At 45.1% G+C, this 21,543-nt stretch overlaps 2 protein-coding genes across 6 annotated transcripts; one reads left to right on the top strand and one right to left on the bottom strand.

The window, feature by feature from the left end:
• Positions 1-5: 5 nt before the first annotated feature.
• Positions 6-11,629, bottom strand: si:ch211-247j9.1 (rho GTPase-activating protein 24). Of its 3 annotated transcripts, none has more exons than XM_035527572.2 (8): positions 11,420-11,629; positions 7,446-7,559; positions 3,498-3,705; positions 3,135-3,267; positions 2,539-2,612; positions 2,302-2,423; positions 1,013-2,036; positions 6-778 (listed from the first exon to the last, which is right to left on the bottom strand). In XM_035527572.2, the coding sequence occupies exons 1-8, from the start codon at positions 11,469-11,471 to the stop codon at positions 541-543; spliced, it is 1,965 nt and encodes a 654-aa protein (XP_035383465.1). In that variant the 5' UTR covers positions 11,472-11,629; the 3' UTR covers positions 6-540. The 3 variants fall into 3 exon arrangements, with proteins under 3 accessions (XP_035383465.1, XP_035383466.1, XP_035383469.1); XM_035527573.2 differs by having other exon boundaries at positions 3,135-3,264; positions 11,420-11,628; XM_035527576.2 differs by lacking the exons at positions 7,446-7,559; positions 11,420-11,629 and adding exons at positions 4,348-4,518; positions 4,607-5,893.
• A 2,763-nt stretch (positions 11,630-14,392) lies between these two features.
• Positions 14,393-21,211, top strand: clk4b (CDC-like kinase 4b). Of its 3 annotated transcripts, XM_027000139.3 has the most exons (14): positions 14,393-14,997; positions 15,557-15,660; positions 15,786-15,943; positions 16,963-17,188; positions 17,992-18,082; positions 18,384-18,450; positions 18,564-18,680; positions 18,766-18,932; positions 19,166-19,260; positions 19,346-19,475; positions 19,615-19,697; positions 19,945-20,024; positions 20,219-20,309; positions 20,692-21,211. In XM_027000139.3, exons 2-14 carry the CDS (start codon positions 15,637-15,639, stop codon positions 20,839-20,841), a joined length of 1,479 nt encoding a protein of 492 aa, XP_026855940.1. In that variant the 5' UTR covers positions 14,393-14,997; positions 15,557-15,636; the 3' UTR covers positions 20,842-21,211. The 3 variants fall into 3 exon arrangements, with proteins under 3 accessions (XP_026855940.1, XP_081575839.1, XP_026855939.1); XM_081719713.1 differs by lacking the exon at positions 15,557-15,660; XM_027000138.3 differs by lacking the exons at positions 14,393-14,997; positions 15,557-15,660; positions 15,786-15,943; positions 17,992-18,082 and having other exon boundaries at positions 16,980-17,188.
• Positions 21,212-21,543: the final 332 nt, after the last annotated feature.

Here is a 21,543-nt window from a genome sequence, read left to right as displayed (position 1 = left end):
TCCTGTTTAGTCTACGGTTCTTATATTTTTTATTTCCGTATAAATGCATATTGGTTTAAATACAGTATGTACATATGTATGTAAATGTAAGGGTTTTCGTTACTTCATGGTTTTTGAATAGTTATTGAAAAAAATGCGGTGAGCTGTCCATTAAAGAACCTAGCTTTGGATTTCATTGAGTTTAGTCAGTACATGAAACCATACATCAAAATCTAAGTAGGTTCTGACTTGGCATGCCATATGCCCAGATTAAGCCTAGTCTCAATACAGCACAAGATTCACTCTACAGTGTGTTATTTAAGATATCCATGCTTGCTTAGATGTACCTCTTGGCCTTCTTTTGTGTCATTCACCATCTCTGAGTACCTGCCATCTCTCAGCCATTTGACCCTTTGGTTTAAAACATGCTGGTCCTCTGGGTTTCTCCTCGTCGGAGAATGAGCAGTCTGTCCCCCGGGGCTGCGGCAGGCTTTAACCATCGCTACGAGCCCGACACTTTTCAGAATGTGCGAGCGCCGTTGGCAGCGGTGCCCGCGAGCCTCAGAAGCTCTGAGCGATGCGCTCCGTCTTGCGCGCCTCGGAGTTCAGCTCGCCGAAGGTGTGGAAGAACTGCTCCATCTCCTGCTGCAGCGTGGCGTTTCGCCGGTCCGCGTCGGCCCGAGCACGCTCAACGTTTCTCATCTTGATCTCGGCCATGCTGATCCACTGGCGCTGCTGTTCCAGAGTGGTGTGCAGCCCCGACACCTGACCCTGGAGAGCCTCTTTTTGTAGCTCCAACCTTAAAATACGGTTCAAATGTTTTCTATAAACGTTCACTTTTACTTTTTTTTTTTTTTTTTAACGGATTCAATCAGAGAACACAGCACATATAGACATACCAGACTGAACATAAATAATCTAACTGAGGAAGTGAAACATTTGAAACCGATAAGAGCATGTTATGACTAGTTAAAGTTGACCTGTTATAGTTTCAATTATTATGACTTACTGGAACTCTGATCAGAGTCCTTACCTGTTGATCTTGGACTCGTACTCTGCTTTCTGCCGGGCCATTTGCTGCCGAAGACCCACCAGGACACACTGCATTGATTGGGATGCAGCAGGGTCTGGGGGTGCATTTGGGAGAAAGACGTCGCTGCTGCCTGTGCTCAGAGGGGCATCGGTGGGGGCGGAGGAGGGAGCTGGGGAGTCGGGGTGTCGGTCTCCTTCTTCAGGGTCTGACCTGAAAGAAGGGAAGTATAACGGGCTGTGGCAGGGGCTGGCAGCTCTTTTGCAAATATTGCCTCCCTCTGTGAGCAGGATCTCGCAGGAGGACCAGGAGCTGCTGCTGTCGGCCATGCTGCCGGCGCAGCCTTCCAGGTCCCCCGCGCCCCCGTGCGCCTGGCCATCCCCTGCGCATCCGGCCACTCGTCCTTCTGGGCCCATGTTGTCGTATACAGAAAGGGTGCTTTCCTGAGCTTCGCTGCTACCAACGCTGTCCCTAAAGGCTCTCTCGGCCTCCCAGCCGGACTGCCCCTGAGCAGGCCAGCTGCGAGATGGCGCACGGCTCCCATCCCTGGTGTCCGACACCGCAGTCGTGGAGGAAGAGGCAGTGGGTGGCATTGTGGGAGGGACGAGCGCTGTGTGGGGAAACGCCCGTGCCGAAAGGGACGGGCTGTGGTTCTCGTACAGCAGACAAGAGCTCGTCGGAGAAGAGGCCTCGGGCTGCCACTGCTGTGACTCGGATAGGTGCCGTTGGGCGCGAGAGCTTTGGCGAGACGGCCTCCTCTCGGTAGTAAGGGGCAGAGAGAGCTTTCGCAAGCATGACGTGGATGTCGCAGCTGGCTGGGCCAATCGATCGCTGCCCATTCTGAGCTGATGCTCGCTTGGATGGGCAGAGGGTTCGGTGTACACCCACTCGACCCGATCGTGTTGCCTGTGTGTGGGAACAAAGGCTGGTACAGAGGTTCCTGGAGGACTGCATCGGTTTTCCCTTGAGAAAAGCATGGTATGCTCTCTGATCAGCTCTGACATCAAGTGCTGCACCACAGCCGCCCCTAGAGGGAGAGATGTGCATTGTGGGGGAATGACTTTCTTATCCACCAGGATACACAATCAGGATTTTGGAATGAATGGTATTTGCAGCAACTCAGGAATGCTCAGCATTTTAAACCTCTTAAGGATCCAGCTTAATTCAATAGACTTAGATATTTGTCTGGGGCAAAGCTCGAATCAGTAGTTAAGCAGGATTATCGCTTTCTGTCTCTCCCATTCTTATAGCTCATGCTCTCTTTTACATTAACATCTTCAAAATGCACCCACCTCCGATAATACTCTCTGGGTCCTCAGCTTTGGGTCGGAGGATATTTGGCCCAAAAACAGTAGCCAGGTTCTGTATACTCATCTTGTTGGTGCTAGAGTAGGACTGGACTTCATTTAAGAACCTGCAGGAAAAAAAGAAAAAAAAAGTTCATTTCTGTCACCAAAATGTTGGACAAATGTAAACTTTCCATTTGGATGATCTTTGGCACTTATTACATCCATAGACCACACACTTACTGGCAGATGTATTTTAACAGGTTAAAATTGGCTACTGGAAGCTCGTGAAGAAGGGTTTTCAGTTCCAGCAATCCCTAAAGCCAGACAAAAAGTCATACAGTAGTAACAGATAGATGATATTCTTATTTAATCCTGTAATCATGATTGAATATTCATGAGAAGATTTAATGCTTTTCTTCATGTATGAATAACCTTGCACCGGTCACCCAAACGAAATCCTAAAATTAACCTCAACAATTGTTTTATATGTAGCAAACGTCTCCCAAAAATAGTTTTTCATTACTCTGGGCAACACTAAAGGTCCTTCCACCTTGGTACTAAAGGTCACTGATGAATCAGAAAGAAGCAAAGTGCTTCTCTTCATATCTTGAGAGAATCCCTCCACCGATACTTTTTAGACTTACACTTGAACCACTTTAAACCACATCTGATAATTAGAGATACACTGTTGTGACTGTTACATAATCTTCCGCATAGTAAATAATTAATGTGCACATTTATAATGCACACAGGGTAAGTATGCATGCTGAATTATGTGACACCACCACTCATGGCAATAGTAGTATGACAGCAGAAGCAGTAGAAGCAGTGGTCACCTGCTCCCTGTCGGAGGGCATCTTCTTGCCACACATAAGAAACTCTTGGTAGCGAGAGAATGGCACCAATGGTTCAGGCAACTCCCTGAGATACAGCTTCAGTAGAGATGCCACTGTGTGGACATCTGTGCTGCTGGGATGGAAAACAAACACACCCACACCCACACAAAACTCAACTGAATCTTCCGTCCTTTGCCAATTTCTGAGATGTTTGTCTTAGAGAAAAAGTTACTAAAAGTCTTTGATCTTTTGGTATGGTATGTTGTAAATAATACATCTGATATCTGATAAGACCAGCATGAAATGTAATTAGTAGGTGTAAAACTCCATAAGGGGTGTTCTTTGTGTGCTGCTAACACTTACCTGTCAAAGGAAGGTTTCTCCCCTGCATCAAAGGCTTCTTGCAGTTCTTTGACTAGTGTTGCTTGGCCAGGCTGCCTGAAGAGCCCCACCTCCAGAAGCCCACGTTCCCTGATGAAGTCCACACACTGCTCCACCACCAGAGGAGCCATGTGATCGCCATAGCGACGCTCGTACAGCACCGTCTCCTCCAACCGCTGCCCGAACACACCTGAGGAAAAGAATAGGGCCTGTTATTGACCAAACGCTGGATTCCTGTCCTGACTGCTTTATCGAAAATGCCTAAAAATGTGGGGGTAGTAAGGCAGTTGTAATTTTACTGCTGGTAATAGTAGTATACACTCAGTAAATATACACACAGATACTATTAAAAAGACCTTTGTTCATTGCCCATTTTACTGATTATGCCTGATCTATAGGTGCATTCTAGGTGTTAGTAAGTAAACCTCCACCCCGTTTGGCACTGGTCAGTTTCTAACCACAGGACCACTTCTCGCTGGATAAAATTTGCATGGTGGACTGTTTGACAGTAGTAACACTGTCATGGCAGTGGCATGTGTGTTGTGCTAGCATGAGTGTGTCAGTGTTTTGTGGATGTTTTTGCACATGCCAGTGCCACAGCTAGTATGAAAGTAGTATACTGCCCAAAAATATCCAGCTTTTAGCAGTCCTGTGATCAGTTTTAGCAGTCCTGTGATCAGTTTTAGCAGTCCTGTGATCAATTTTGGCAGTCCTGTGATCAGTTTTAGCCGTCCTTCTAAACACCTCTCTCAGATGCCTGAGCAGTGCTGCAGCACTGCACCAAAATCCCCTCCACCCATGTTTCTCTCATCAAAGGTTCAGAAATACTCACGTCTCCTAAAGCTTAGAACCCTTTTAATTCTCCTGTAAGCAGAGTGGGAGAGGTAGCTCCCCGTGCGCTGCACCGCCTGCTTGTTCTCGGGCATCTTCCACTGTTGCCGTGCCGAGCAGCGCCCCTTTCCCTGGTGGCTGTTTTTCTCGGGCGCACGCCCTCGGCCCCGATCTGACAGAAGATCACAGCACCTCCATTTGACTCATAACCCCGGGAGAAAACAAAGGAGCACGGCGACGAGGGGAGCGAGTGGCCTCACCGGACTCTGGACCCGAGTTGCGACTCCTCGTTTCGTGAGCTCTCGCCAGATCTTCCTCCTCTCTCTTCTCCCCTCGTCTTCGTCTTTGGCCCCCTCCCTCCTGTGTGCAGGTAAGCAGATGAGCGCCGGTTGCTCTGCTAGCCTCAGACCTGATGGGAGGCAGACTCCTTCCCTGCCCTCAGCGTGCGACGCTGACCCTCGGGCTCAGATACGCGCGCTAATCAGACATATCAGCATTCCAGCGGTGACACCACTCCTCATCCTTAAGAGGAGGCATTGTTCCACTCCGGCATGTCTCATGCTCAGAGGTTAGAATAAAAGTGAAATGAGTTGGTCAACTCCAGGATGAGTTGAAAGACTCCCTAACAGTTCCTCAAGAAAAATACAACAATAAAATCCAGATTTTTTTTTGCGGCTGCTGCAGTGATGAAAGAACCGGAACGGCAGATCGCATGAACAGCGTGCTGTGCCGAGGCTACGCTTCTTATAACGTCTTATTTTAAGTTCCAACGTACCCGGCCGTCACAGAGCGTCTGTAGCCACAGTGCCGTGGAAGCACCTCCTTCCCTGAGTGCGTGACCTCTGATCTACAGTCAGCTGTGCTGAGAAGCCCATCACGGGACAGCCATCCGGTGGTCCTGTTTCTGTTCGCTTTTTTGAGGACTTTTAGGAGAAGCAGCTTCTTAGCGGCTGCTCTCAGGCGTCGGGGTGATGTGGTATAGTCCACAGAGGCGTGTTCGAGTCGGTCTTTGATCAGAGGTTCGTCTGGAACTAGTCGTGCTGAGGAGTTTCCAGTGTAGGTGCCTCCTTAGTTTACTTCTAAATGAAAGCTGCTGCTGGACTGCGCCGGTCAGTCTTGTTCAACGCTGCTCCTCCCGGAATACCTTTGGAATTGCTTTCTCACCCTTTTTTCCTCAGTTCATATGTTAACCATCTCTTGCCTTCCTCTCTTCTCATGTTTTCCTCTCTCTTTCTCTCTCTCTCCTATCTCTGCACTCCTCTGTCCTTTCTTCACCCACCCCCCACCCCCCACCTCGCCCCCTGTATCAAACTACTCCACTGCAGGCTCACTGGAGCATGGCCAAGGTGGCGCCGGCTCCCTGTCTCTCCCCTGTCTCTCCTCTGTCTCTCCCCTGTCTCTCTCTATCGCTTTTGTCTCTCCATGAATCATTAACACTGAACAACACCGTCACTGACTGACTAAAAATAAATAGACCAGAACATGTTGCCTTTTACCCACTCTTTCACACTCTTTCTGTCAGGATCTCTCTCTCACTTTCTCTCCTCCCTATCACTCTCTCCCTCCACCCCCATCCCCTTAACCTCACATGGCTTCTCATCTCCAATCATTTCCCATTGGCCTGCAGTGAACCCGCCCCCAAGCCCTTTTTTAAACGTGCGTGTCTGGTTTGGGTAACTTGGCCTCTGATGTCAGTCCCTTTCCAAAGTGGTTTCTGAGACACTGACCTAGCATGCGGGGAACTTGAGTGTGTGTGTGTGTGTTTGTGTGTGTGTGTGTGTGTGTGTGTGTGTGTGTGTGTGTGTGTGTGTGTGTGTGTGTGTGCGCGCAGCACAGGACTGCATTATCTTTCATGGAAATCTCCTGCCACACAGCAGCAGTTATGACTGGGAGGTGGTGTGGGGAATTCATTGGGAATGTTAATCTATCCTGGGAAAAGTGCAGTAGGGACCCTGCAGCACGGGTTTAGCTCTCAGCACCACTCCACACTACATCACCCAGATGGATGCAGTCGTGCTCCAGCAGCTCCCCCAGGGCTTTCCACAGCGCCTGTGGAACATTCCAGTTCCAAGACCTGGATTGCATCCAGTCCAGTACAACACTGGCGAATCTTCTTCTGTTTGTAAGGAAGTCTTTGTGTTGAGATAGATGAACTCCTGGGCCAGTTATGTTTTTGTTCACATGTTCGGTGAAACCCCGTTAGCTTCACTGCTCGGCATCAGAGCGTGTGATCGAAAATGACAGGGAGCTGACAGCCCCGTGAGCAAATCGAGGTGTACTGTAACGCTGCTGGAAAGAGTTGCTCTGCCAAAATGAACCCTCAGATGCTTTCTCGAACACCTCTCTCTCTGTGTCTCTCTCTCTTTCACGCGCACACACACTCACGCACACACGCATACACTCTGCAGGTGTCATAAACAGTAGCCCCATGTCAGGGGGGCAGACAGTGTTCCAAGCTGCTTGAAGTGGGTCTGAGATGGAGCAGGACACGAAGGACATAAGGAGGAACCGCAAGTTTTAATCGTCTGTTTATACCAGGAGGTTTATATATCTGGCACGCAGAGACAGAACGTCCGAATGCTTGAACTCTAAATGATACGTCAGTGGCACTGCTGGAACATTCGCTGCTCATTTACATGCTTTTATACTCTTCGGCTAGGAAAAATCACAGGGAGAATTTGGAAATTGACGTCACTTTCAGGGGCATGTGGTTTTCAGAGTACAGCGAGATGTACACTGTTGTAGACAAAGCACAGTTTGAGGCAAGTTGAGTCATTAGTGTGTGTAATGCCGTGATCATGTCTGAGAAATGGATATAATGTGTGTATCGTGTCAGGAGATGAGGGCACACTTGGGTGTGGTGTTGTGACTGAGTCCTTTTCAATGTGTAGCATGGTCCAGACATTCCCAACACACTTTCATCACTGTGCCTTAATCATGTGTGGTATCAACACTGGATTTTCCTAAGGCTAAACCCAACAGCTAAACTGACTTAATTTCCAGGTTAGTACATGTGTGTGTGTGTGTGTGTGTGTGTGTGTGTGTGTGTGTGTGTGTGTGTGTGCGTGTGCGCGTGCGCGCGCGTGTGTGTGTAGTCACCTGTGAAAGGTATCCACACTCCCTTGTTGAGGCTCTTCAGCCATTCCTCCCCTTGACCACAGCTGTTGGACAGGAAGAAATATGATCCAGGGCTTACTAACACGTCTCTATTTCCTACCAGAAAGACAGAGAGGGAGAGGGAATACAGAGACAGAGATGAGTAAAGTTTAGTAGTTTGTGTGTTTTAGTGTTCTATCAGATTATGTTGAACCTTTCTTGATCTACACTACACAACAGATTCATTTACTGGTTCCAGCCTGACTGAATGTCCTCGCTGATCAATAATCTCTATATTAAGTTTAGAGATGCACAAGAATCTCCAGCAAACATCTAGAGTTTAATTCTGACTTCGATCGATGGAAGGCATTTTCTTAATAACATAGTAGCTAGATCGAATGGGGGCTTTAGAGAGGACTCTCTTGGACCATCATCTGAAATGTCATTGATCGTAGCACTTCAGACCAGACTAGCCTCTGCACACAGAGTGAGCGCATAACAACTTCAGTTCCTACATCTGCACATTTCTAATAGAGTGAGAGATATGGACAATAAATAAGGATAGTGTGTGTACCCATCAGATGTGCGACTTGCACATCCAGTGGGTATGAAGCCAAGAGGAAACCTGCAGTCTGAGCTTCCACAAGGTTTCTGGGTCAGACCGCGCTACGTGTCCCGACTTGTGCCAAGTCTCAGCTTGTGGCCCTGAGACTTTTCCCCAGAGTCACTCCATACCAACCCACCAGTGAGACATGACAAACCTGCACGCCCACAGACGGCGCCGTTTTGCATCTGTGCCAGCTGCAGGCAGTGCTCCTCCGGTGTGGGTGATACACAACGCCCTCTAATGCTGGTCTGAGGTCAGCTTTGTGGTATTTATTTAAACATTTAATATGAGGGAAGAGAATCGTGATCAGTGAAGTGCTGCTCTGTGGGAAATACACCAGAGGGACTGAGATGTTTAAGAAAGGGTCTTAGAGTGGGGAGCCTGAATGTTAAAGCATAGTTCTCCAACCATATGAGCCTTGAACATGTTAGTACATTATATGGCTAAAACGATGAAACCTTCCTCACAGAACCTTCCCCAAACTGTTGCCACAATGTTGGAGGCAATTAACTCTCTGAAATATCTTTGTATACTGTAACATTAACTTTCACTGAGACTAAGAGGCTGAGCCCACCCCACCCCCCAAAAAAAACCCAGCCCCATACCATTATCCCACCATCTGCCCAGGCCAGATTGGATCATCAGACTGTTACATGTGATTCATCACTCCAAAGAACACGTCTCCACTGCTCCAGAGTCCAGTGGCAGTGTGTTTTACACCACGCTAGTTAACCCATAGTGGCTCTTAGGCTTGTGTGCAGCAGCTCTAGTTCTTGTGCTGTAGTTGCTTCCAGGGGCAGTTTGGGACTCTATACAGGCAGAGAACAGGCATGCAACAGTCTTGCTCTATGAGTTGGTGCAGTCTGCTGCTTCGTGGCTGAACTATTGTCGCTCCTAGACGCTTTAATTTCGCAGTAATAGCACTTGCAGTTGACCGAGATAGATTTCACAAACTGCCTTGTGACAAAGGCAGCATCCTGTGACAGTACCACATATAAAGAATGACCCTTTCTTCTGTCAATCTGTGTCTATGGAGATTACAGTGCTGGCTAGGGGTGGGCCAGTTGGGGGAGCAGAGAGGAACACAGCAAGGACTCCCAGAATGCACTGTGCCTCTCCGCAGATCCTCTAGTAGTCATGGTCACTCTGTCCTTAGGGTCAACCTCACATCTGCAGGATGGTTTGAGATGAATCGAGTGACCATTTCTTATCTTTAAGCACCACAGAGTTCAACAAGGGGAAGAGCACAGCATTGATTTCCATAATTTAATTAAAAAGTCTTCCAGCTTTTCCACCCCATACATTTCTCGGAGGAGATATTAATCACAGAATGGGTCTCGGCCACGATTAAACGGTGCTCCAGATTCCACTCACATTTGCTGAGAGAGTGCGGTAATTAATTTCACTGAGACGTTTTTCCCTAACCAGTGACGAGCGGTAAAAACGAGCTAAGTGGTTTATCAATACGGCCTCTGTTCCGAACCGGGATAGGCAAACCTTCCACAAACCCGAGGACAGCAGAAGGAAAGGGCGTCCCTAAACAGTGGCAGAAGCGACTGCTGCAGTGGGTTAAACTGAATCTAATGTAAGTGAACACTGGTTGCCCTCTCAAGGACATTGTTGTCCCCTTCCTTTAGACAAGACACAGACCACTTGTGTATCACTCACTCTGCCAAGCACTGATAAGAAGAAAGTGGGGCACTGGTTAGATACTCTATCTTAAATGGTTTAGTGAGTGCACAGATCAGAGACTTAATGATGAGAACCTGGTTATAGCTAGGAATCCAGACCTCGGCTATTTACAGGTTGCTGAACCATACAGTGGATCTGTTTAACTGGGTGGAATACTGAACATGAGCCTTATAACCAAGAATACTTATTGGTTACTCAGCATATCAAACATACAAATTGGGAGTCTGGTTAGGGTTAGGGTCAGAGGTCATATCTGGAATGGCCATCATGAGCAAAGTGGCAAGAAGCAAAGCTTCTCTGCTTAATAAAGTGAATTCTCCCTTTTGTGTGATTTAAAGTAGAGTGAAATAAATGATATATAATTGATCGTACCACCAAAACCCCTTTTAATTTAGAGATAAACTGAAACAACACAACTATTCATGATAATACATAAATGTCTCGATATCTCTTCAGTCATTTGTCCATAACCAGACTCTAATGGCAGCCTTGCACAAGAACGTGTGCCAGTGTCCTTAAGACACGTACATGTTTTGCAAGTAGCAAGTTTTAAGGATGTTTCTGAGTATCTGTTCAAATCACAGCTAAGGTATGGTTTGCTATTGTTTCTTTCCATGTGGTTTGCATTAGCTTGCATGAGTTCCTACTTTAAGAGCTGGAGAGGTTGGTCTTCTCCCAGGAAAGCATGTCACTGGGCAGTGTCTTTTAGATCAGCTAATTCCCAGAAAAAGTACAAAGGTTATGCTATATAGTGGATTGCTGAATATCAATTATGGAATTTATTATGGAACTGATTGTCATGGAAATTATTAGAACTTTCAAGGTAGGATAAAATAATCTTTACCTATTTGTAAGTGGCTAAATAATTAAATTCTGCTTCTAATCACTCTAGCCACACTAATGTAGCATATCTTTAACCACATTAATGTAGCATATCACACAGAATCTTGTTACTCAGAGGACCATTAATAGCTATCTTAAGGTGGCCATCTTTGGATATTTACAGGGAAAATCTTTACCACATCCTGATCCGTATCAGTAGCAGCGTCGTCCATAAAATTATAGACTTCCCTCATCCATCCATCAGAACATTCACTGCACATGACGTGACCGTTAACGTGCCCCCAGACGTTCGTCTTCTTCTGCTTTCATGTCTGTTCTACGAGCCCCTCAAGAGACATCAAATGCAATGTCTGTCTGGCCCAATAACCTTATGTGTCTCTAAAGCTACCGTGCCAGTCTGAAGCACTGCACTGCGCTGTCAAATCCATTCAGGATGATGGACATGTCTTTATTGAAGTCCCTTTACAATATTGTGGATACCAGATCAGTAAGTCAGATGACATACCATGTCATTGGCTGCATCACAAATATTCACAGTTCATCTCTCTTCACCTCACCTGCCTCACCAATTTTGTTTCTTTAAATAAATTTTTTTTTTTTAAATGTAAATACCATTTTTCATGTATTCATTATTGTGTGTGTTCAGCCTAATGGAGGAAAATGAGATTAGCTGCTCCAGATTCGAGAATCTGCAACTAGCTGTATAAGCTTCATTCAAAGCCATCTCTGTCCTGAAGTTCGCCATCCATCGCGATCCGCACAGGCTCATGATACTGTCTCACAACGAAAAAGGCAAAAGGCTCTGGCCAGCCCAGAGAAGCGCGCAGGCACTCACCTTTCTGTGCGGCGCTGTCAAACTTCCAGGACTTGAAGCATGTGAGTCCCATGCTGCAGGTGTCCTAGCTTTGCCAGAGCTCTGCTCCCCGACGGCCGCTGATCATTCTCTCAGGGGCAGCCAGCGCTGTGGCTTGTGCTGAGCAGAGGCTGGCCACGCCGCGGGCGTCCCTGAGAGAAGGCTCCCCAGTGCTGCCATGGCCCGCGCTGCTCTGCTGCCCCATCTGTCTGCCTCCCCATATCTCCCTCCCCATCCATCTCATCAATAAAGACTCCAACGTGCTGGGGGTGGGTGGGGCACGGGCCATCTGCAGCAGGCGCACTCAAGCCCTCGCACACACACAAACACACACACACACACACACACACACACACACACACACACACACACACATGAACACACACTACACACACTTGCTAAGCCAAAGCCTGGTCTCAGCAACCCTTCAGAAGCTGTAATTACTTCAGTACAGTAGAGCATCTCAGGCAGCAGGGCCAATTTCCCTAATGCATCCACCTCACTATGCCCCACAGCCGCCCAGCCTCCACCCAGCCTCCACCTAGCATTTGGTTTAATGGCCATCGACATGATCGGCGCTCACCCACAAGCAATGACTCAAAGAGGTTATAAAGACAGGAGCGGGTGGCCGTCACGTTAAACTTTTGAACCACTCTCCATTACGCTAAGAGGAGCCTCTCTCTCTCCCTTCCCTCTCTCTCCCTCATCTTGTTCTCCTTCACTATATCTTCTCCTCCCCCCTCCCTCACCCTTTCTTTCTCACTCCTTCTCTCTCTTACCGTCTCTTACTCCCTCTGTCTCCCCATAGACCTGATTTATGTTCTCTGGCCTGGCAGGATCTTACGGACATATTGATTCTGATGAAAGAGGTTCACTTCATTTGGAAGAAGGAACAGTTTTTTTCTGACCAGACTTTACATGTCCCATCAAATCTGGCCGCTTTAGCTGGACTGACGCACGATGCCACCGACTCGTTATAAATGCCACAGCAATACAGCAGCTTACTGGGGCATTCTATCTTCTCACTAACAAAAGAAGACAAACAAACATCTCCAGAACATTCACTTGCTGACCGATCTGGATTCTGTAAAATCTTTTTTTTTTTTCACATGCAGATGGAAGTACTTATTTTCCTGTTGAAATTACAAAATACATTTTTCTCTGGTAATGCCAATATTTCTGCGTTTTCTCATTTCTTTGCAGTTTCTTAATGATTCCAGGTTACTTGCAATGAGTGAGCAGTAAACAATTTCAGGGCAGCAATGTTTGATTCCTCTCAACGCAGAACTCTTGCTTCTTGGATTTGACTGTTATTGAGCTTAAAGTGCAATATTATCAAGACTGCAGCTCACCAACATCATCACCACCTTAAACCTGAACATGCAATATGCAAATATTATCAGTCTTATGTGATTATCATTATCAAATCATAATCATGAGCTTATATGTGGCCCCTTTTATATGTAGTTACATTTTTCCAATATTCTTTCACATATATAAAGCTTTGTATTTGTACATACTGATTTTATATTATATAAATATATATTTTTAAATATTTTTTCTTAAGGAGCTATCATTTTAGTGAGAAATGTACATGATAGTTCTATACCACATATTTATAATTTAAGTGTTTTATACAAAACTAATGATTCGTATATGACTGGTTTCCCAAAACCAGATTAGATTTAAGCACAGCCTAAGAAAAATATCCAATGGTGATTCACAATTGGCAATGCAATTTAGTCCAAGACTAGGCTATTAAAAAAATACACCTCATGGGGTTTTTGCAGCCCATATATATGGGCCAGTAAGTTGGTGAAGTGCCTTTGACAGATCAGGTCTCCTCTGTCCATGTGCTGTTCACCATCTAAGGTGATTCACTCCCTAAGCACGGCCCACAATGGAGGCAATTCCAATTACCGCTGAAAGCTTTCATCTCCCTCTGTGTCAATACACCTGACTCACGCTCTTCATGTGCTGAGGGAGAGGCTCTTCAGAAAATGAAATAAGACACACAATCACCAGCAGCCCTCCTAGCACACACTCCCACATGCACCTCATGTCCCCTCCTAACACACACTCCCACATGCACCTCATGTACCCTCCTAACACACACTCCCAAATGAACTTCATATCGCCTCCACTCTCATGACATGCCACTCTTCCATATGGAAACTATAGGAGCCAGGTGATACATTTTGAGTCAGACAGAAAAAGTCCACTTTTCTTTAATGGAACAGTAGCCTGTAATGTGCAGTCCTTCCTGTCCCAAAAACTATTAAATCCCATTTGACTGTTTCACGCCCCACGCTCCAATCAGGGTTTTCAACTTAGGGCCATAAACCATGCCACCAAGACAAATCCTGCCCTCTACAGGCAGAAACACAACATGGCAGGCAATAAGATATTGGGATGGTGCCCAATCTCACTGATTTGTTATTGTACTGTGCTTTTTAGACATCTGCAGGGCTGCTTATCATGATAAATACTGGTTTAGCTACTCCGTAAAAAGCCCATTACTCAGTCCAGTATGGTCATTCCATAACCTGTTTTGTATACGCACAGCAGGGTGAGGTTCAGCTATTTGCAGTGAAAGCTAAGATAACGTGGGCACCGCAAACGCAAGCCCTTGCCAAAAGATAGGGGTTCCGACTGTTTAATCACTTGTATTGTATTATTTTCTTAAGTACATAACTTGATAATATCAGGTGTCCCAAAAGTGACAAACATGAGGCGGAATGCTCAAGTTCAGTTTCTTGAAAAGACCACCATGTTGAAACTACGAACAGCTATCTTTAGTGGACGGCAATTTGTTGCATTTGAAGTGTTTTATCACCATGCTTTGGAGATTTAGAGTTCCATAGGGACCAATCAACGAGAAGGTTGCTGTAACCATGACCAGTGCCTAAAATGATCACTTAAGTTAATTAATCAAACCCTGACACACGGGAAAAATAAGACTCTCAATCTGATCTGACGGCAGTTGCAAGTAGTTCATCGTATCAATTATATCTGAATTATTTCTCTTGTTGTATTTGGAAAGTTATATTGCATGCACTTATTTTTGCATAAGTCATTGTGTGCTCAGATGCTTTACATTCTTATGGCATGTTATGCAATCGATGTAGAACTTTGAGGAAATTAACTAGTTAACACTTCATATCAGGTTTGCTCATTGAAAAAGAAAAAGACATTTCTCAGAATATAAACTTTAAGTCTTGATGAGGGTTGTCTTCGATGCCATTAACCTTCTCTTTGGATACCCTGCAGCTTTAGAAGAAAGCAGATTTGAAATTTCAGGAGCAGTCTTCCGATTTAGCGATACATTCCTGCAAAGCCTTGCTCTGAATTAATTCACATTTGTTCGGAAGTGCCTATCTGCAGATAGCCCTTTCTCAGTTCGTTTGCTAGCTATATAACTAGACAAAAGTCTTCACAAGTCCAGAAAACAGGAAATGCATTCATGTCGTTTGTATACAACGGAAGTCAAGCCAAGTCATAAACAGTAGGAAGCGCACAGATCGGGCGAAACGTAGTGTTACGGTTAAAAGTTGTTCGAGGTGAGATGGTTTATCTAAGGTTTAAGATGCAACTTATTTTACCAACTTGTTTGTTAAGATAGTTAAAGTGGTAGCTTAAAACCTTAATGAATAATCTTGGGCTAACTGGCGGATTCCTCGTCTCTCCCTGTCCTAGCTAACCTGGTTTAGCTAAAATACAAATCATTACAAATGAACGTTTTGTAAACGTCCTTTTCTACGTTAGCTATCTTAACCTATATCATCTTAATTTGTAAATTTGTAATTAACACTGAAATATCAAGTCTGTAGTTTATTAGTCTGTAGTTTAGGGTAACAACAAGTTATTGTTGTTAGCTAACGTTAGCAGTCGACAGCTAATATGACTACTGCATTCGTTGGGAAATGAGCTAGTTTATCTTAGCTAGATTGGCGGTAGCCAGCTACGTTAGGTTAGCTATGCGGTCTGGAATGCCAGTTGTCCAGCTATAGGTGTAGTATCAAGGGTAGCTGTCACTAAAAAAGGACATTTGGTTCTGTGTGTGTGTGTGTGTGTGTGTGTGTGTGTGTGTGTGTGTGTGTGTACGTACATGTTTGCAAGCTAATGTTATTAGCGGAGGTTCTTGAGAAAACAACTGCTGGGCATGAATCAGAAGCATCGTCACATCTCCCAAACGCCTCATGAAACTTAATAGCGGTGTAAAGGTTTGGTATTGCGTCAGCTGGCCTGGGTTTTACAGCCTAGCTGGGGGGCAAGTAATGTATTCCGTTGGATAGATTTCTTGTCGTATCACTTTGAGCTTCTTTTTTTTCCTATTCTGGCTCGACAGATGCGGCGGACTAAGCGGATGCGCTCGCCAGATGGATGGATTGCGGAGTATGGCTGGGAAGAGAGCATTGAGGATTGGAAGCGACCAAAGAGGAGCTCCCGGAGCTGTGAAAGAGAAAGGAGGCCCGGACGGTACCACCACTTCAAAACCTACGAAAGGTAGTTAGTCCAAAGGTCAATCCATATATACTGCAAAAAAGGTAGTTAGGACAATCTACATACACTGCAAATATGGTGGTTCACAAGACACCATATGTGTACGTGAGGCAGTGAACGCGCAAAAGTTTGTATACATGAGACAGTTGTAATAGGATTTAGCTCATTCTGATAAATGTTGTTATAGGCCTTTCACAAACCTAACTGGTGACAATAAACACTTCACTAATACCAATTATGATTCCATACTCAAAAAGAAAGTTTCTCAATTTAAGATTTAAAAAGCACAGTGATTTCACCAGTTCTAGTAACTAGATTGGTGGTAGTAAAACCAAGTGCTAGTGAAACCAGGCTCAAGGGTTCGACTCCTAGGGAGTGCGCACACTGTTATACCGAGAAATAAGTAAGTAACTCTGAATAAGAGCCAAATGTCATGAATGCAGATGTAGTATGAGAATTATCCTCTCTTGGCAATGATGGTTTGTTTTGCAGGTTTCTTTCTAATATGTTTGCTCGGACACTCCATTTAATACCCATTTCGATTTCCTTGTGTAGACTTGAAATACGGGTCCAGCGATCAAATGGTGTGGAGCTTAAATAAACTGAATCCTGTCATACAATGTGCTGAAAGCATCCTATTAGGAGATGTACTAAGACTACACTGACAGGTTAACGTATGAGCCTTCCTTATGCTCTGCGTGTGTAATCTGGAAAGTAGAGTAAGCATTCCCACAGGCGCTGTCTCTGGGACTCGCTCTAAGTATAGCCTCCGCTGAGGATCCTTCCCTTCTGGGATGACACTCGATGCTTGCGGATCAAGATACTGCATTCCTCACGTCATTGCTGAAAGGCCTAGGAAATTCTACCAAACAGAAAGGTTCGGCGATGGAGCCGATGCAGGGGGCCTCGTGGTCTCCAGGCAGCCACTTGGCGTATCGGTCCTGAGAAGAGGCTGCATGATTTTGCTAATTGCGTTTCCATGAATTTGGCTTGTGTGTTTTTTTTTCTTCCCCCCCCCCCAGGCGGCATAGAAGCATCAGGAAACTGGCGTGTGTGGAGCGCAGGGCACGGGAGCCCAGTCTGGAGCCGCGGGGGTACGAGGGGCGGCCCATCACCCGTGCCGCCCCTGCCAGGGAGAGGACCGGCCACTGGCACCACTACAGCAAGTCGTCAGCACACAGCGGCCGGAGCCAGCGCAGCAGCAGAGAGCGCCCACGCTTGCCCTGCCGCAGCCACCGCTCACAATCGGTAAACACTCGTGCATGTGACTGGATTTAGGCAAGCCTCTTGTAAGCAATGATACATTTTTTTGGGGGGGGGGGGCTTTATATTTTGAGGGGTGGTCTCCTTGGTGTATTCTGAGTGTAGCGGCAACCTGTGATTGTTTTGACATCAAAATATACAGATGTACAGTTAGGGCAAAGTTTGTAAACCTTTAGAATTGTCTTGATTTCTGTGTGCGTGCTTCTTAAAATGTCATGATTTTCATCAATGTCATAATAATGTATAGATATTCTTTATTTAACATGCATCCCAACAGTTTACAGCACATGTTTATGAGCATTTCATACAGAAATTCTGATCATTCTAATGCTGTGCCAGACCTTATCTTACTACTGTATTTTAAGTGTTTGGATCCACATTAACAAGGTCAAGAAATTTCTTATTATATGTTGTTTAACTTGTATGCTAAAGAAATGGTTGGTTTTAAACACTTTATATTACACATTAACCATAAGTCATTATATTGTTACTCCACTTTACTCCAAGTCTTTTGTCTGAAAATGTTGTTGCCATGTCTTTCTTCTGTAACACGCGTGATGTTGGCCCCGTGCCATTGTTCGGGCTGAATTTGAAATTGCTGCTGCCGTGGCCGGGCGTGGGCCTTCCGAATGCGGCCGAACCGCTCCCTCCCCTTCGTCAACCCTACTTGCTGAATGAATGAATGGCGTGTTCGGGCCCGGTTCTGACTGGTGTTTGATGATGATGATGGTGATGATGGTGATGGTGGTGATGGCTGGTGCCCGTGAACGTCACTCCCCCACTTCCAGAAAAGTCATCGCAGGAAAAGAAGCAGGAGTTTTGAGGATGATGAGGAGGGTCACCTGATCTATCACAATGGACACATGCTAAGAGCAAGATGTATAGAACACGTATCTTTCTCTGTCTGTTCTGTGTCTAGTGGTTGGGAGACTTCAGGCTAGTTGGGGTGGGGGGGGTTAACTTTTGAAGGGGAGCTGCAATTATTTTTGAACTGGATTTAACTAACTTGTCTGGAAGTATCATGCTGGATGTTTGCACGTTTTAAATAAGTAATTTTCAGTATATACTCTGTAACAAACAAAAAAGCACTCCCAGTCCTCTGTAGTTATCTAGGTCTCTTAAGTGGTTAATCCATATTGCCATTGTTGACTACTGACTGTCTCCTCTTATTTCTGTATAGATGAGATTGTAAGCACACTAGGAGAAGGAGCCTTCGGAAAAGTAGTGGAGTGCATTGACCACTCAAAGTAAGCTCTTGCACTGGTCTTATCTTACTTGCAAGTCATTAAACGTGTAAAGTAGTGTTATCGGTTTTCCACTGAGCTGTCCACCTTGTGGTCTGTCGGTCATGTGTTGGCAGAGATGGTGTGAAGGTGGCCCTGAAGATCATTAAAAATCTGGATCGCTATCGAGAGGCAGCTTTGTCAGAAGTGGAGGTTCTGGAACAGATGAACTCCTTGGACTCTGAGAAGAAATTGTGAGTTGCTTATTTCAGTTTCAGTTTGTATTGTCTACCTTTGTTAAAGAACTGCACAAAAACAAATAGCGTAAATCCCTTTTAGTGGCTGTGTGCAAATGCTGGACTGGTTCGACCACCACGGTCACATTTGCATCGTCTTTGAGTTGCTGGGTTTGAGCACATACGACTTCTTGAAGGAGAACGGATTTATGCCCTTCACCGTGGACCAGATCAGACACATGGCAGATCAGATCTTCAGAGCTGTACACTGTGAGCATGGGCATTTTCACCTGGGTCACAAACATCTGGGTTTTGTTGTTTTTTTTTTTTTGGTTTTTTTTTTTAATGTTGCATCAAATTGGAAATATCTCAGACTATGTAGCCCTCCATATTGTCACTGGCTGCTTTAACTACATTATCAGTATTGTCACAGATTAGCACATTGTCTGTAATGGCATTTTCGTTGCACCTTTCAGTAAGTGATTTCTTTTTTTTTCTCCCAGTCCTTCATCAGAATAAGCTGACGCACACTGACTTGAAACCTGAAAACATTCTGTTTGTGGACACGCACTGTGCCATAAAATACAACTCCAAGTTGGTGAGCGAAAGAATAAGCTGCCACGTTCAGTTTTTATTCCCCCATAGGCATGACTAACTGACCACCCTCCTGTGTCTGCACACAGAAACGAGACGAGAGGACATTGAAGAGCCTTGATGTGAAAGTGGTAGATTTTGGGAATGCCACATATGACCATGAGCACCACACTTCGGTAGTGTCAACACGCCACTATCGAGCACCTGAAGTCATCTTAGGTAAGAGCCTCTATGCAGTACACTCAGTGAAGGGTCATTGTAGAATCATAAGGGCTTTTCCTAACATGAGCTACAATGCTTCAAAATGTGGCATCAGCCACAATTTGTACTTTTACTGAGTGATGGTATGTATTGCCAGAGCTGGGCTGGAACCAGGCGTGTGATGTTTGGAGTCTGGGCTGCATTCTGATTGAGTATTATCTGGGATTGACATTGTTTCAGGTGAGATCTCTTCTCTTAATCAAATTCTCCGATATCTTATCCATTGCACTAAAATAGTGGCCAGCCATCGTACTCCTGGAGATCCGTTATGTAGCAGGAGTTGGTCCCAACGCTAAGTCGCCACGCCCAATCCATTTAATCATTGCCTTCTAGAGTCATTGGTTAGATGGCTTGGAAGTTGGATCTCCAGGAGGACAGGTGTTGACCAGTTGCATAAAATTGTAAATGCATGTTGACCTTGTTGCAGACTCATGATAGCAAGGAGCATCTGGCCATGATGGAGAGGGTTCTGGGCCCAATACCTGTCCACATGCTTCAGAAAACAAGGTACAATGGCCGTAAATGAGATTGTTACATGTATAATGGCTGTGGAGTTTTTTAGACATATTTTGTTCCTTCTCTCTCCACTACCTCCCGTACAGTAGGGGCACTCAAAATTGAAGTATAAAAAATGATGGCTTAGTGTTTGCTGCTGCTGTTCTGGTTCATGGTGAATGTTGAGCTATGTGGTTTTTTTATAGGAAGCAGTGCTTTGTTCACCGTGACAGGTTGGACTGGGATGAACACAGCTCATCTGGGAGATATGTGAGGAAGCACTGCAAACCCCTCAGGGTAATGCACTCAATTCTGGACAGCCTCAAAGCTGAGGAGTCTGGAAAAATATGGAGTTTAAAAGCATAGTTGCAAATTTCAGTCATTGGAAAAATTAATGAAATATTTTCAAAATGTGAGGGTTTTAAATCTGCTTCAGAGGGGAAAAGAAATCACAAACTCTGTAGATATTTACTTCCTTTATGCTCTAATGCAGCCCCCCCCCCCCTTGTATGGTACAATGAGTTACCTACAAATAGAAACTGAATAGAGAAATTCTGAAAAGTGAAAAGGAAAAAAGTTTGTAAAAGACCCAATTTACTCTTGTCTTGCATGAAATCTTGTTAATAGTAGCTCATCAGTGTAGCTTTTCTAGTTTACATTGTCTCTGCTTGTCTTCCAGCAATACATGTCTTCCAAGAGCTCAGACCATGAGAAGCTGTTTGACCTGATCCAGAAGATGATGCAGTATGATGTGTCCAAACGCATTACCTTGGCGGAGGCCATGAAACACCCATTTTTCACACCTCTTATGAAAGGGCACAAAGAGTGACCCATTAGTCACCTGCTGTACCTCAGCTCCCACGGAGACTTTTGCTGACTGTATCAGTCTGCTTTAAAGGGGCAATAAGTGGGAAATAAAATTTGAACTTTATCAAATACAGCTAGTGTTAAGAGCTCTGCATCATGGCACAGACACCTTTGCAGTCACCAAACTAGTTGGATGTGGCAGCGACATGCTTAGGTCTTGGGAATTACCAGGAATGAGCCAGTTTTGCACCGGTGCAGTCATATACTGGCTACTTTGTGCAAATATTAGCTACTTATTGCTCCTTCAGGACTGCATGATTACTGTCCATATTTATTGATCAAATGTACAAACCTTGTTCTTTGTATATTAAATGCTAGTATATTTTCAGTGACTTGCTTTTGTGCTGCATGTCTTTTCTTAAACTTAGAGGTGTAGTTTTACCATGTCTTGAGCTCCTCACAGACGAAGTGCATATCAACGTTTAGACATATTCACCTTTTGAGAAGTCTTGGTTTACAGATTTGATAGTCTTAATAAGAACCTTTGACTTTAACATTGTCAATTTCCGTTGCTATGACTCGTGATCTCATATTTTTAGCAATCAAATCCGTCAACGACAAAAGAGTTTAGGTAAAGAGGGCCCTCTAGATGGCAGCCCAGCTCCGCATTAATGGACGTCAATGTGGCAAATATGAATTGAGGTTTAAAAGAAATTTGCTTGTT

This window comes from Electrophorus electricus, chromosome 8 (assembly GCF_041902795.1).
Source record: "Electrophorus electricus isolate QZ-2024a chromosome 8, ASM4190279v1, whole genome shotgun sequence".
Taxonomy (NCBI): domain Eukaryota; kingdom Metazoa; phylum Chordata; class Actinopteri; order Gymnotiformes; family Gymnotidae; genus Electrophorus; species Electrophorus electricus.
The sequence above is the reverse complement of the archived record's forward strand: the minus strand, read 5'-3'. Positions and strand labels throughout refer to the sequence as shown.

What these genes read in the sequence shown, in the direction of transcription:
- si:ch211-247j9.1 (XM_035527572.2), bottom strand. Translation starts at nt 11,471, where the DNA reads ATGGGACTCACATGCTTCAAGTCCTGGAAGTTTGACAGCGCCGCACAG. An exon ending in CTGTTAAAATACATCTGCCA is followed by an intron (nt 2,424 to 2,538) that starts GTAAGTGTGTGG and finishes TTTTTCCTGCAG; the next exon opens with GTTCTTAAATGAAGTCCAGT. An exon ending in CCCAGAGAGTATTATCGGAG is followed by an intron (nt 2,037 to 2,301) that starts GTGGGTGCATTT and finishes CTCTCCCTCTAG; the next exon opens with GGGCGGCTGTGGTGCAGCAC.
- clk4b (XM_027000139.3), top strand. Translation starts at nt 15,637, where the DNA reads ATGAAACTTAATAGCGGTGTAAAG. An exon ending in AACTTAATAGCGGTGTAAAG is followed by an intron (nt 15,661 to 15,785) that starts GTTTGGTATTGC and finishes CTGGCTCGACAG; the next exon opens with ATGCGGCGGACTAAGCGGAT. An exon ending in TTGGACTCTGAGAAGAAATT is followed by an intron (nt 18,681 to 18,765) that starts GTGAGTTGCTTA and finishes AATCCCTTTTAG; the next exon opens with TGGCTGTGTGCAAATGCTGG.